At 34.9% G+C, this 14,419-nt stretch overlaps 1 protein-coding gene across 3 annotated transcripts in view; it reads left to right on the forward strand.

Moving 5' to 3' along the window:
* PTPN2 (protein tyrosine phosphatase non-receptor type 2) overlaps positions 1 to 14,054 on the forward strand; it is a gene marked incomplete at its 3' end in the record, with an annotated part of 92,299 nt that extends 78,245 nt beyond the window's left edge. For 2 of the 3 annotated variants that reach the window (XM_084252246.1, XM_084252247.1), the window contains exons 8-10: positions 3,134 to 3,315; positions 7,509 to 7,610; positions 14,033 to 14,054. In XM_084252246.1, coding sequence (XP_084108372.1) covers positions 3,134 to 3,315; positions 7,509 to 7,610; positions 14,033 to 14,054 — 306 coding nt within the window. Of the gene's footprint in view, positions 1 to 3,133; positions 3,316 to 7,508; positions 7,717 to 14,032 lie in introns of those variants that run through there. The other variant, XM_084252245.1, reaches the window with a different exon arrangement.
* Positions 14,055 to 14,419: the final 365 nt, after the last annotated feature.

Raw genomic sequence — 14,419 nt, forward strand, 5'->3', positions numbered from 1 at the left:
CTGCTTTTGCTGCATCCCATACATTTAGGAAATTGGTGTCCTCCTTGTCATTCAACTCAAAGAATTTTTTAATTTCTTCTTTGATCTCCTCATTAGTCCAGTGGTCTTCCAGTAGTGTGGGTTTCAATCTCCATGAGATAGGAGAGTTCCTTGCCTTCTTTTTATGGTTTATTTCTAGCTTGATGCCTTCATGGTCAGAAAAGATGGTTGGTATGATTTCAATCTTGGTGTATCTGTTGATGTTTGTCTTGTGTCCCTGTATGTGATCGATCCTAGAGAATGATCTGTGTGCGCTTGAGAAAAATGTGTACTCAGATTTTTTTGGGTTTAGTGTTCTATAGATGTCTGTTAAGCCCAGGCGCTCTAGAATCCTTATTTAGAGCTTTAGTGTCTTTACTTATTTTTTATCTCGTTGATCTATCCATTGTTGATAGTGGTGTGTTGAAGTCTCCCACTATGCATGTGTTTTCTCTGATGTCTGTTTTCAGAGATGACAATAATTGATATATTTTGGTGCTCCTTCGTTTGGTGAGTATATGTTAATGAGTGTTATTTCTTCTTGAAGTATTGTCCCCTTGATCATAATGTAGTGACCATTGGGGTATCTTTTTATCTTTTTGAGTTTGAAATCTGTTTTATCTGATAGAAGTATAGCTGTTCCTGCTTTCTTTTTTGGTCCATTTCCTTGTAGGATTGTTTTCCATCCTTTAACTTTGAGTCTATTTTTGTCTTTTGTAGCTAAATGTGTTTCCTGGAGACAGCAAAAAGTTGGGTTTTGTTTCTTAATCCAGACTGCAACTCTGTGTCTTTTTATGAAGAGTTTAGTCCATTTACATTTAGTGTTAATATTGATATGTTACATCTGTATTTGCCATTCTGTTTGTCTTTTCTCTGGTTTTATTTATTTATTCTTTTAATAACTTTTTTTTTTTTTTTTTTTGGCCTTCTTTCGTTGTTATTCATCCCTATGTTGGTTTTGGCTTTAGGACTCCTTGTAGTATTTTTTGGAGTGGGGGTTTAGTCGTAATGAAATTCCAGAGTTTCTGTTTGTCTGGTAAGGTCCTTATTCTTTCTTCTTAGAGAAAGGATAGAGTTTGCTTAGTTGCATTTGTTGTCTTGGAGCCTGTTGACTATGTCCCTCTACTCTCTCCTTGCCCATAGCGTTTCTTCAGAGAAATCTGATGTCAGTCTGATTGTTTTTCCTTTGAATGTTATCTGTTTCTTCCCTCTTGTCAGCTTCATTATTTTTTCCTTGTTGGATTCTTGTATCTTGCTGTATTTTTCCTTTCGTCATGGAAGTTTCATGTTCTTCTTGCTTCTTGTATGTCTGTTTTCATCTCCTTCATGTTTGGGAAGTTCTCTTCAATTATTTCCTCGAATATTTTCTCTGTTCCTACGTCTCTCTCCTCTCTTTCTGGGATTCCTAGAACTCTTATATTTCCTTTCCTCATGGAGTCAGATAGTTCCCGAAGTCTTTCTTCTTTCTTTTTCCTTCGTACTTCTCTTTCCTTTTCTGTTTTGGTTCTTTTTATTTCTGTGTCTTCAGGAATACTTATTTGTACTTCTATTTCATCTATTCTGCTTTCATTGCTTTTCCCAGAGTTCTTTAACGCCTCCATTGATTCTTTGATCTCTTGCATTTTTTTTACTTCCTACTTTAGGGACTCAATTTCAGTCTTCTGATTGTTATTTTTCCCTTGTCATATTTTACTTTTTTCAGATTTTTAATCATGGCAGTTTTAAATTCTCTTTGTGGAAGGCTCAGAAGTTCTTCCAAGTCACTGTCGTTGCAATGTGGTAGGTGGTTTTCTTTTGTGGTGCGTCTTTTTCCTGAGGAGTTGCTAGGTTGCATGTAGTTTTTCTTCTCCCTGCTGCCTGTTTTCTAATTTGCCGTATGCGTTGGGACACTGTGTCGCTGGACCTGGCCAGCATCTTTTTGGTGTGCTTTTTGTGGGGTTTCGGAAACTGGTGGTTCAAACAAGTCAAATACTGTTATGCCAGAGCTCTAGTGAGGCAGTGGTACTTTGAGTATGTTAATGGTCGCTGTTACAGAATATCTCCTCCTCTTGTGTTTAATTACAAAGGTGTGTCCTGAAGTCCCACAAACTTCCCTGGATGTGGGGCAGCCGGATTGCACTCTGGGTTCCAAATCACTGGATCCCCCTCTGGGCTCCAACTTCCTGCCAGGCAGGACCAGGCTTGTGGGGGCCTTCAGTTCACCTCTGACTGCTCAGGGAACCTTCTCCCTCTGGCTCCGCAGGTAGCCTTCTGCCAGTTTCAAGCAGTCTTTATTGAAGAAAGGTCCCTGTTCTAAAATGGCGATGTGGAGATGCACTCCCCTGTGCATCCAGTCTGCCCCGGCCATGGGTGCCCACTACCCCTCTGGGCTCCGACTGCTGGCCAGAAGGTGCCTGGCATGGGCAAACTTCCCAGCTCACCTGTGGCTCCGCCGGGAGCCTTCTGCCGGTTTCATGCAGTCTTTATTGAAGAAAGGTCCCTGTTCTAAAATGGTGATGCGAAGCACAGTTTACAATAGCTAAGCTTTGGAAACAACCCAAATGCCCAAAAATAGATGATTGGATCAAGAAGATGTGGTACATTTACACCATGGAATATTACTCAGCATTCAAAAAAGATAAACACATGCAATTTGCAGCAACATGGATGGCGCTGGAAGAGATCATGCTCAGCGAAATAAGCCAGAAAGAAAAAGAAAAATACCGGATGGTCTCACTCATAGCAGGAATCTAGAAAACTTAAATAAGGGACCAGGAAAATGAATAACTATAAGAAAGTGAAAATCAAAATCAACAAACAACTATGAACCAGAGACACTCTATGGGGTGTGGGGGGCGGGGAGGGGAGGGATTGGGGTCAAAATAAGGGGGTTGCAATTGTATGGGGAGTATAAAAATAAAATTTATTTAAAAATGTAATAAAATAAAATAAAATGGCGATGCAGAGACGCACTCCCCTGCGTGCCTGGTCTGCCCTGAGGTGACATTCTTTTTCATTCATCAAAGGGTTTTAAGATCAATATCAAATTTCCATCAATAAATCCTTTTTTTTTTAATTTAAGAAAAGCCAAAATTATAGTGTTTGCATTTGTTTATTGTCTCCCTTCCCAACCTAGAAACGGTGGAAAGAACTTTCTAAGGAAGACTTATGTCCTGCTTTTGATCATTCACCAACCAAAATAATGACTGAAAAATATAATGGGAACAGGATAGGCCTAGAAGAAGAAAAACTGACGGGTGACAAATATACAGGATTATCTTCTAAAATGCAAGATGCTATGGAGGAGAACAGTGAGAGGTAAGCTGGCTGCAATAATGTGGTTGAAAAGATGAGAATTTTTATTTTATTAAGTTCAATGGATATGAATATAGGCCCCCTCTTTTAAATTTAATGTACCTATTATTTTTTACCTAAGAGTATTTAGGTATGTGAGTTTTCATGTGATTGATGTGTGCGTTTTCAGTCCTTTTAAGAAACCAATAATTACAAGGAGAAGTCAGTTTGAAAATGCTTTAAAACAATACTAAATTGAGTGCAGAAGTTAGTGTGATTTGATACTAATATGTATACTATGGTACAATAAATAAATTATGTAAATCAATTGTCATTTGTACAGTTATCTTAGGGTTTGTACTAAAATAATAATGTATGGGGTTGTCAGAAAAGTCTTGACACATTTTTGCTAGAAAAAAATAGTCATGACTTTTGCAGCAACCCAATAATTGCAAATATGCATGCCTTTAGTAAGATTATAAAGTATTTAAGTGAATATTTAAACAATTCAATTATTAAAAGAGGAAAAAATCTTTTTCAAGAAAACCTATAAAATGCTGCTTTATACTTTTTGAGTTTTGAATCCAAATAAAAGAGTAAGTTGTTTCAGGTTGGCTGAACATAGCAAATCAGGAAAACCACTCACAAGTTGCAGAGTGATTGCCAAAGGTGTTTTATTTGGGAGGGGCCAAGGGATATGTCCATATATGTTATAGGTAACTTCTTCCATCCAAGATAGATTACAGCAGGGTTTGAAAGTAGAGGGATTGTCCCAATGGGAAAGTGAGGATTGTGAGCAGAAAGGACTAAATAAGGGAGCAAAGTTAGAGGAAAGTTATAGCATAAAATATAGATTACCCAGGAATCCTTTATTCTTCTGTCCCAATAAATTTTAATACTGATCTTTAGCTTTGCATTAGAGATGCTAATAAATCTAAATCTTATGGGAAGAATTTCAGTATGATATTTTATTCTTTTTTATTAAATATCCTCCAAATTAGGTCATATTCTTATAATCATGAAATCAATTTAGTGACTTACAAAAAGCATTTTTTTAAATAATAGAATGTAATAAATAGAAGTTGGAGTCTAAGGCAATAAAATAGATCAAGCATCACAAATAGTAATATAAAGTTTGTGTTTACATACATACTCTTTATATACATAAATGTGTGAGTGTGCTGTGTGCACACACGAACATATGTACAGTCACTCAGTTTCGATGGTAAGATATTTCCTGCAGTAGGTTGCTGTCAAGGTTTGAAAACTAGTATTTCCCAGAGCGCTGTGATTGGAGAACAATTTGGATAAATGAAAAGGCACATGAACCTACTCCTGTGTATTTAAATAGTGTAAAGTGTGTCTGTTGAAACATGTAATGGCAGTAGTCGGCTGTGCTACTGTGTGAGTAATGTCACTCTTCCATTACCAAGGGACACAGGACTCTTCCATTAAGACATTTCCTTTATAGCCTAAACTGTAAAAACATAAGGGGAAACCCAGCCAAGTCACACTTGACAAGGTATATTATGCAGACATAGCTTCCTGAGGCCCAGCTAGATTGAAAAGGATCTGACTTTGTCATATATTGGGAATAATCCTTTACATCTTGGGGATTGTTTTTTTAGTAAAAAGCATCCCTTGGTATTTGTGTTCATTCCATTCTTGAAAACATGCATAGTTATTTTGGGAACGTAAGCACCCATTTCCATTATTTTATATGGAATAATTGTGTTCTGAGCTCAGTTGGTATCCCCAAATATAATAAAAATCTTCCTACTCTCATATATACCCAGTTATTTAAAGCTCCAATAATATAATCATGTAACTCCCAGTATGCTCATAATTGGGTTTATGTGGTAAACTACATTACTGTTCTATACTGGATTAAAATTATAATTGTCTCCTGTATTACAATGAAAGGAAAAAATGAAATATATTAAAGATTTCATCTAAATTGGAACCTAATTGATGGTAGCTCCAGGTTCCTGGCAGAAGCAAATCTAGGTACCTACGAAAGACTAGCCCCATGGGTGGGAGCTTTATATACATTTGTTTATTTTATATGTGTTTTGCATGCACTTGAATACAACTTAAAATTATTTTACTGGTGAATTCACACATTATTTGCCATAGTGAATTTTTATCTCACAGAGTGAATTCTGAGTAATAATATTTACAAGTCATTATAGGAAATGTTTAGGTTAAGTTTGGAGCCAAAGATACTTGTGTGTGTGATAAGTAAAAGTGAAAAAGATATTAGAAAGCACTACAGCACTTAAACAAAATATATTTAAATTGCAAATATATTGCGGAAGGTGAAGCAAAAACCCAAATTAGAAACAAAAATTGTTACTATAAATTAAGAATAGAAGCATTTTTTTTCAAGATTTATTTGTTTATGCATACAAGAACTGGGGTGTAGACCAGAGAGGTACAGGGGATGAGAGGATTCACCAGAGGGAGTGGGGAGTAGAAAAGACAGACCTACTAAAATCTTACACTGCTGAGGGGAGCAACGGGCAAGACAGGAGAGGTCTGCTGTGGTTGGCTTGGGGACACTTGATTGCGTGTGTCTTTAACCCCTGCACCACCAGGGAGGGCCTTGAAGCATTTTTTAGGAAATGAAAGGCACTTAGAGGAAATGAAATGAAAGGCCCAGAGAAAATAGAACATTTCTGTAGAGAAGCAAATTTGAAGAAAAGCTAAGGACCGCTTGGGCAGGAGCAAAGTTGTACATAGCAGGATGCTGAAAGATTTTTGTGTAGATATAAGTTTTCAGTTGTCTCAGGTATAGACCTAGAAATGTAACTGCTGAGTCATACAATAACTATATGTTTAATATTTTGAGGAACTGCCAAACGGTTTTCCACAGTAGCTATAGCATTTTACAATACCACTAGCAATACCTGAAAAGTCCTATATTCCAACAATATTTAGCATTAATAAAGTCCTCTAAAATATTTTACAGTATTTTAATTTCTCTGTTTAAAAAAATGCACCTTATAACTTAAAAAATAAAACACTTTAGTGAGATAATTTACATACCATAAAGTTCATTCATTTAAAGTGTACTGTTTAATGGATTTTAATATGTTTAGAGTTAGGTAGTCATCACCAATAATCTTATTTTGGAACATTTTCATCATCCCAAACTCTAGCTATTTTAAAAAAAAAAGAGATCCATTTGAGGATCTTGCATTGTATTTGGTTGATGTGATTACTTAGTCTCCTTCAGCCTGAAACTGCTTGCCACCTTTTTTTCTTAACAGCATTTTTGCAGCTTCTAAACCAGCTCCTTCTTAAAAAAGCCCTACAGTCATGATTGTTCCTCATGATTACATTCAGACAAAATGTTTTGACCAGGAAAAAAGTTGGCTTTTAGTGTAGTAGACATCGAGGAGGATTTTAAGGTGTTTAAGGTATTTTAAGTGATTGGGTTGTTGGAAAAATTGTGGCACGTTTTTGCTTGAAAAACAGAAAAAATACATCCTGACTTTTCTGACAACCTATAATATATGATCAAAATTATGCTTTAGAAAAATTACATTAGCTATTTTTAATTTGGAGGCAGGGAAACATTAATTTTGCTGTAATATAAGCAATACGTGAAAAGAGGGGATTGATTTTTGTGCAATTTTTAAAGGAAAGAAATTCTAACAAATGTTGCCATTGGCCAGTCTTTCATATGTAGTCCTAGAGCTGTATATCTTGGGAATCAAAGAGCTTCTGTTAGAACAAAAATATTGTAGTGAATAGGAAAATGGAAACAGGCCACATATGGACAAACAGAACAGTGGGCACTCCCACAGCAGAATATTTAGGAACATTTTAAATAGATAGCTTTTGTCAGGGGCCTTTGAAAAATCAGCCTTAAATACCAAAAGAGATCGGACACTGGAGAACACACATGTCTTCCTATTTCTGCTAGAAAGAAGGTAAATTGACAGTTATAGTTCATGTTTCAAGACAAGAAAGCACCATGTTTTCAGGTCCTGCTGAAAGTGTGTAATAAGAAACTACCATAATTTGTCACTGAACTAGCAGAGTACATCCCTAGATCATTTAGAATATTGAGGCTTATATCTTTTTATTCCAATATTTGAATGAGTTAAACTGTGTGTGTATGTGTGTGCGGTTTTTACTTGTGCTATGAGATCCTCTGAATTAATGAAATTAAGTCCTATTCTTCTTTTTATTTGTTTTCCTTTACATAGTGTTTTAAGGAAACGTATCCGAGAGGACAGAAAAGCTAATACAGCTCACAAGGTGCAGCAGATGAAACAGAGGCTAAATGAGACTGAACGAAAAAGAAAAAGGTGGTTATATTGGCAACCTATTCTCACTAAGATGGGGTTTGTGTCAGTCATTTTGGTTGGCGCTTTTGTTGGCTGGACACTGTTCATTCAGCAAGCTCTCCTATAATTAAATTAATTTTGCCCAATAAGCTTCTGCACTAGTAGCTAATAGTGTTGCATTAATTACAAGGGTTTGTCTCTTAACAAACTCCTCATTCCCCCAAAAACAGTGCAATAGAATAGACACCAACCAGAGAAGTGATGTATTCAGTCCCAGCCCAACATCTCAGGACGCTGCTCCCAAACTGTAAATGGCTACCTAAAATAAAGACTTTAATGCTTGTTTAAAACTGGTACATTTTGCAACTGTATTCATACATGTTAGGCATAATACTTCACCAGACCAGACTGAAAAATCCTTTATCACAGGATTTGTTTTTGGAGGCTATTTGGATTTTAACCTGCACTTGATAAAAGCAATAAATATTATGGTTTTATCTACATTATTACTAGAAAGTAAAATGATCTTTAAATAATGTGTGTATTGTATAATGTACTATTGATATGGGCATCAACATTTTATATTCTTAAACATTTCAGGGTATATACATTTTATAAGTATTTAATCTTTTGTAGTTAAATAAACTTTTTAAAAGCTCAATTTGAAAAATATGTAACCATAAAAAAAATAAAGTGTATGTTGATTCAATTGTACTGGATACATTTTCCTAAAGAAAAATTTAATATGAGCAGTTAGAATTCTGAATAAGCAATTTTTACTTTATATTTGCATTTCTTTTATGTTTTACAGTTTTCCCAATTTTAAAAAGAAAAACAAAGAAACAAAAATTTTCCCTAAAAATAACTTTGAAGGAAAATTCTCCTTACTGGCATAGTCAGGTAACAGTTGGTTAAGACTTTGTAAAGAAATCGGTTTCTGTAAAGCCCATTATTAATATTGTCTATTTTCATGAAAATTTTAATGTAATTATCCTAATTTGCAATTGGGGTAAATCATGATTTAGGAAATAAATATAAGGAGCAGTTATATTTCAAGTTACTAGTCTGAAGTTTTGAAGTAAAAATATTTTCAGGTTCTTTCTTCAGTAATAATTTACTTCAATAAATAGTATGATGATGTATAAACCTTACATTGTCCCTTTAACTTCTTAATGGGTGTTTTTAAAATATATTGTTTATTGAATTTAACTGCTCATTTAAGTGCTAGCTTTCTTCAGATCCCAACATTCCCTTCAGTGTTAATTTGTTTGACTTTAACTAGTTGTTAAAATTTTAAGTTACTGAAATAATGAAATCACATTATTGTGGTTTTCAAACTCTGCTCTTTGGATTTCTAAGCAGTCACCAAGAGGTGGTGGGGAAGACTCTAAGCTACCGACCTTTGCTTTCAGCCAGACTATCTCTGTTTTATGTTTTATATACTATATAAGATTTCTGCATGAAGCAAAAGTATTTGAAGGGGACAGTTGCAGTTTTGAAAGCAGTTTGAAAACCATTGGTATAGCTATTTTGAGTCAATGTGAGTAACCTTTCTGAATGTGTTAAATTATGCTGAAAATGTGAAAGCAGGATGTAGGTGGTACTACATATTAAATAAGATTTGTATAACTTGTCCTGTGTCCTAATTCAGTATTACTGTGTCCTTTAACCTTTAAATGGAAAGGAGGTAAGAGGGAACTTTCTTTACATCTGTCTGCATTAAACCTATGCTCAGGACTTAAGACCCTTACATTTTAGGTCATTGTTGGTTTAAAATCTTTCTTTCCAAATTGCCTTGGTTTATCTTTACTAAAATTCAGTTTGTTAGATAGCTAGAACATGTTATGTTATGGATAGATAGAACATGTTAAATTTCTATTAAAGACAGCCTTGCTTTAAACAAAAAGGTAAAGATTTCTTATAGGAAACAAATTATAATAACCATACACGCATGGCCCCTTTGCAGGGTGAGTTGGACTCAATATTTCAACTTTACTTTTTGTCTGCCTTTGGTATTTCTGGGTGGTGTTTCTTGTAAGTGTTCAGGATAGTGAACAATTAGTGATGAACTTCTCTAAGAATTAATCATCTTTCCTCCTCCAAGCAGATCCTTACAGATAGTGTTGTTTTTGCCAGTAAAAATTTTGGTGGATGCCATGTACTAATTATTTAAAATTCTAGTTTAAAATAAACTAGAATTGGATGGTACGAAGTAAAAAATGAATATTGATTTAAAAAGCAATTTGGGACATGGAATAATACTCCAGTTTTATGTCCATTCCTTCTATGCTTTCAGCATCAATTCAGGGTGATGGTGACTACCATTTACTGTGCCAGGCACTATGCTAAGAGTTTTTTATAATATTATTCTGTTTAATCCGCACATCAAATTTTTAAGGTAGGTGTCAATGATAGCAATTGTTAAGCCATAATCTGCCCAAGACTTGACATTTCTGTATCCTTTTGTGGAACTATCATTAAAAAAGTCTCATATGGATAGTATATTTTAGAACAAGGTAATTCTCAAAGACTTATCTTCTGTAAGTCATTTCCCTCTTAGATTGTATAAATAGACCCAGATCACCCAATTATAACTATTTTATTCACTATTACACCCTCTTTTTTAATGAATGCCTGTGATTTCCTTAAGTTCCTGCCTGCATATTGTGCAGTTTTAATTATTCTGCTTTGATTTTTACTTTAAGATACAGATCTTCTAGAGATTTTTTTTTCCCATGTAGTCTGTTACAAACCCAATACCATTACATGTATCTCTCATTTCTTCCTGTGTTCCAGCATAAGTCTTGGAATCGCTCCTTAAACAGGGGCTTATTTTTTCTTCCAGTTAGTTCTTGTGGGTCAGTAGGGCAGAGAATATAAAAGAAGGATATTGCTGTCACTCTGCAGTGCACTTAACCAGGGGGGCAGGGTAGCTGAGGTCAGAACTTGATGTGTCCCTCCCTGCCTGGAACTGAGTACATAGCAGACCCGTCTGTGCTGGGTTCTCATTTGTCCACTGCCAACAACTAAGTCCTTTTTACTTTAAGCAGCCCTTATTTGACTTTCACTTACTTAGATGGTTGTGACAGAAAAAGATGACAGATAAAACTTTGAAAAATAGAATCATAATATCTTCCCACCTAATAAAATTAAGTTCTCCTGACTTAACAATACCGATTTTGGTCATTCCTGGATGATTATTCTGGGAGTTGGCCTGTTTTCCTTCATCTTTTTTCCCAGTTCATGTTTGGACTTGATTCCATTTTTTCTTATTCCTGTCTTCAAATGAATCAGAAGCTGTTTATGGGACAAAAATACCAACAGCCACTACAACAGTGGATAATTAGGAATTACAGCTACTTCCTCTTCCATTGAAGATGTTGAGTGGTACGGTGTCAAGGTGGGGAGACACTCGGGTTGTGTAAGTCTCACAACACCTGCTCAGGTGGGAAGCCTCAGCCGGACACTGCACACTCACTGTATTCCATGTACCTGGCTATAATAGAGCCATTTCATTCTTTATCCAGATTTGGGGATTTTAAGTTACCCACTTTCTCAGGTAGTGTTCTGAAGAAAAAACTTCTAGGAAAATAGTATGAATTTGGCTGTCTCATTTTTCTCTCAGCAGCAGGAATTTTCTCAATATTCACTACGTTCAGATTGTTCCAAGAACAACATTGAGCAATTCTGCACAAATGCTTTTCCTCAGCAGTCTTCAGAGAAACGGTTATCTCCTTGGGCTACTGGATTCTGGAAACATCTTGGGAGAAAAATTTCTTTCTTAGTATCATTGCTGATTCTCTCATCATGTTGTGTGCTTTTTACTCCATCACAGAGCATTGCCCTGTCTGTTTACAAGAATTATTTGCTGGCTTGAGAGGCTCTGTTTTTATCAGTAATAACACCCTAACAATGAAAATATTTGAAAGAGCTCTGAGCATCTCTGTGCAGTCCATTTGGAGAATGAAAATTTCAATCTTTGGAATTCTATTTTGGTTTTATAACTAAAAGTGGAATATGAGGATTGTAGGATTTAATACTGTGTTATAGAGTATGCTGTAATAATATGTTTTTCCATTACATAGTATGTTTTGGGTAGCTGCATTCCTTAAAAGTTGTAAAGAAAAAACACCAAATTATTCTTTATGGTTGCTCTGATTTGGCTTAGATTTTTTTTTTTATTTTTTTTTTGGTCATATGATGCTTGTTGATATTTCAAATTTTTACTGTACAGAAAGTTACTTTGAGTTTGGTGAATTCAGGAAAGGGAAAGTAGGTAAGTTGATTTTGCCTATAAGCAGTACTCTCTTTAGAGAAATTTTTATGATTCTTTTCAGTGAAACAGTGTGAATATGTAGTGGCAAAACTTTGGTAAGCACAGTTTGACTTTAGTCATGGAGCTGGCTTGGGAAGTTGTACTGCTCCATCTGTAAAGCTGACCCGTGCACCTCTCCTTGACAGTGCGTGGAAGGACAGTAGGCAGTGCTTGCGGGCCACTTTGCCCAAGGATAGCACAAGGCACCGCTTATTCAATTTGATCTGTTTGAGCCCATTTTATTTTTGCTTTGTTAAATAAAAAAATTCAAATTAGACATTTTTTCTAAAATGAAGTCCATTTTGTCTGTTTAGTCTTGCAAATAGTTTTTAAAAATAGTTAACACTAGTCCCAGTGTTTTCATCTACTGTCTTATCCCTGAGAACATTTATAGAGGGAAAAAAATGTGACTTTTCAAATTATCTTTTAGTTGTAAATTATCACTCATCCTTGGTAAGAGTATCTTGAATACACTGCTGGGGGGACAACTGTATTTTGAACATCTATAGTTCTGCTGATCATTTTAAATTCATAATGTAAATCTAACCTGCGTAACTCTTCTAGATACATCATATTATCCTGACTTTCAGATAAGGAAACTGAGTCAAAGAATAAATAACCTGCCCAAGATCACAGCTTGTACACTAGAGAACTGAGATTCAAACTGATCTGTAGAATTCCAGTTAATTCCAAACTTTATGCTTTCTTCCAATTTGTTACACTTACTCTGTTTTTATGGAATATTTAAACCAAATATTTAAATAGAGAAATACTTAAGTCCAGAGTTAATCTTCATTATTTTTAAGTGATGCAAATCACAGTTTTTGTCAAGTTTGAACTACCACTGAACCAGAGAAATACTGAAATAGCAGAATATTCTCTAAACCAAGCCATTATTTAATTCACTTTAATTGATAGCATTAAGTTCCTGTGTTTTAGAGACCAGGTTTCTTGAATGCATGGGAAATATGTATATAGTATGCAGCATCAGAATCAATAAGAAGTGACTTTCCCACTGCTGCGACCACTTCGGCACAGGTTCCATTGATAATGGCAATAGGCAGCTGTAGTAGGGGCCCACAGACATCTAATGAGAATGTCTTCTTGATGACTTGACATTTCTCTTGTCAGTTCTATAAAAGCAGATAAAAGGTATTCAGAACACCTAGGTGCGTATAACTACTATGCTTTCTTCAATAGAAGTACCAACAGGCAGGAAGAAGCTCAATTTTGACTAAATGTGTGGATGTGATTTATATTTCCTACTTATATACATGTGCAAAGACAATTACAAAATTACATTTGAGTGATGGGTTTTTTGTTTTTGCTTTTTGTGATAAGGATATTGGGAAAGAAAGGAATTACCATATACCTCAGAATTTTAGCTGCTTACAAATACTGTGAAATAACATTAAAAATTTAGCCTGCCCTTAAAATAGCTATTTCATCTGTCTATTGCTTGTTTAAACTCTAACTTTTACTTTTTGGCATATTAAAATACAATAAATCTATCAATTATTTTATGTCTGTGTTTTCTTTTGTAATTGATAATAACTTAAATCTTGTTACTTCAGTTCTATAATGTTATAATCATTAGCGTTATCCTTCAAGACAAAAAGCATGTTCTGGCAGTCCATGATTTAAAGATATAAGCCAAATTTATGTTCATACATTACATTCATAATATTTTTAGCAGTATGATACAGTGGAGGTCCCAAATTGGATTAGACTTTTGCATTGAAATCCAAAGTATTGGTAAGTCTAGCACATATAATCTTGCTAAACTGTTGTGGGTACTTTTTTTTAAACCTGTCTGTCTGTCAGTATTTCATATAAAAGTAATATGTTATGCAAAGTGACTTAAAAAAAACTCAGTGATTCTTGAAAAAGAATGTGAATTCTGGTGTGTTAACATGAGTTAACCTCACACCACCAAGTCTTTGAAAATTGAGCACATAAGCAGTTTTACTAAGATAACAGTGGAGCACTTAGTGTGGTTGTGATATGTTGGAATGTTTTTTGGTTCCCTTTTGAGTTCTTGTTAGTCCTTTTATGTCTGTACATCTGTGTATGTCAGTGTGTTTGGTAAATATGAATTGAATAGATGACTTCTTATTTTATGTTTTAGGCCAAGATTGACAGACACCTAAATATTCATGACTTGAGAATATTCTGCAGCTATAAATTTGAACCATTGATGTGCAAAGCAAGAACTGAAGCCCACTCCGGAAACTAAAGTGAGGCTTAATAAAACCTGTAGATTGCCTCACATTTGTCTGTTTACAAAGTAAACTTACATCCAGGGAATGAAGAGCACCACCAGCAGACGACTTTGCAGAACTCTCTAATTTGATGCATTGTTAAGTTTTTTTACTGTGTATATGAAATGTAGGAAGATGTAAAAAAAATAAATTAGGGAATACTACTTTGTATTGTACTGCCATTCCTACTGTATTTTTATACTTTTTGGCAGCATTAAATATTTTTATTAAATAGCCTTGGTTTGTGTGCATTA

The sequence above is a fragment of the Talpa europaea genome (genome assembly GCF_964194135.1).
Source record: "Talpa europaea genome assembly, chromosome: 13".
NCBI classification, from domain to species: domain Eukaryota; kingdom Metazoa; phylum Chordata; class Mammalia; order Eulipotyphla; family Talpidae; genus Talpa; species Talpa europaea.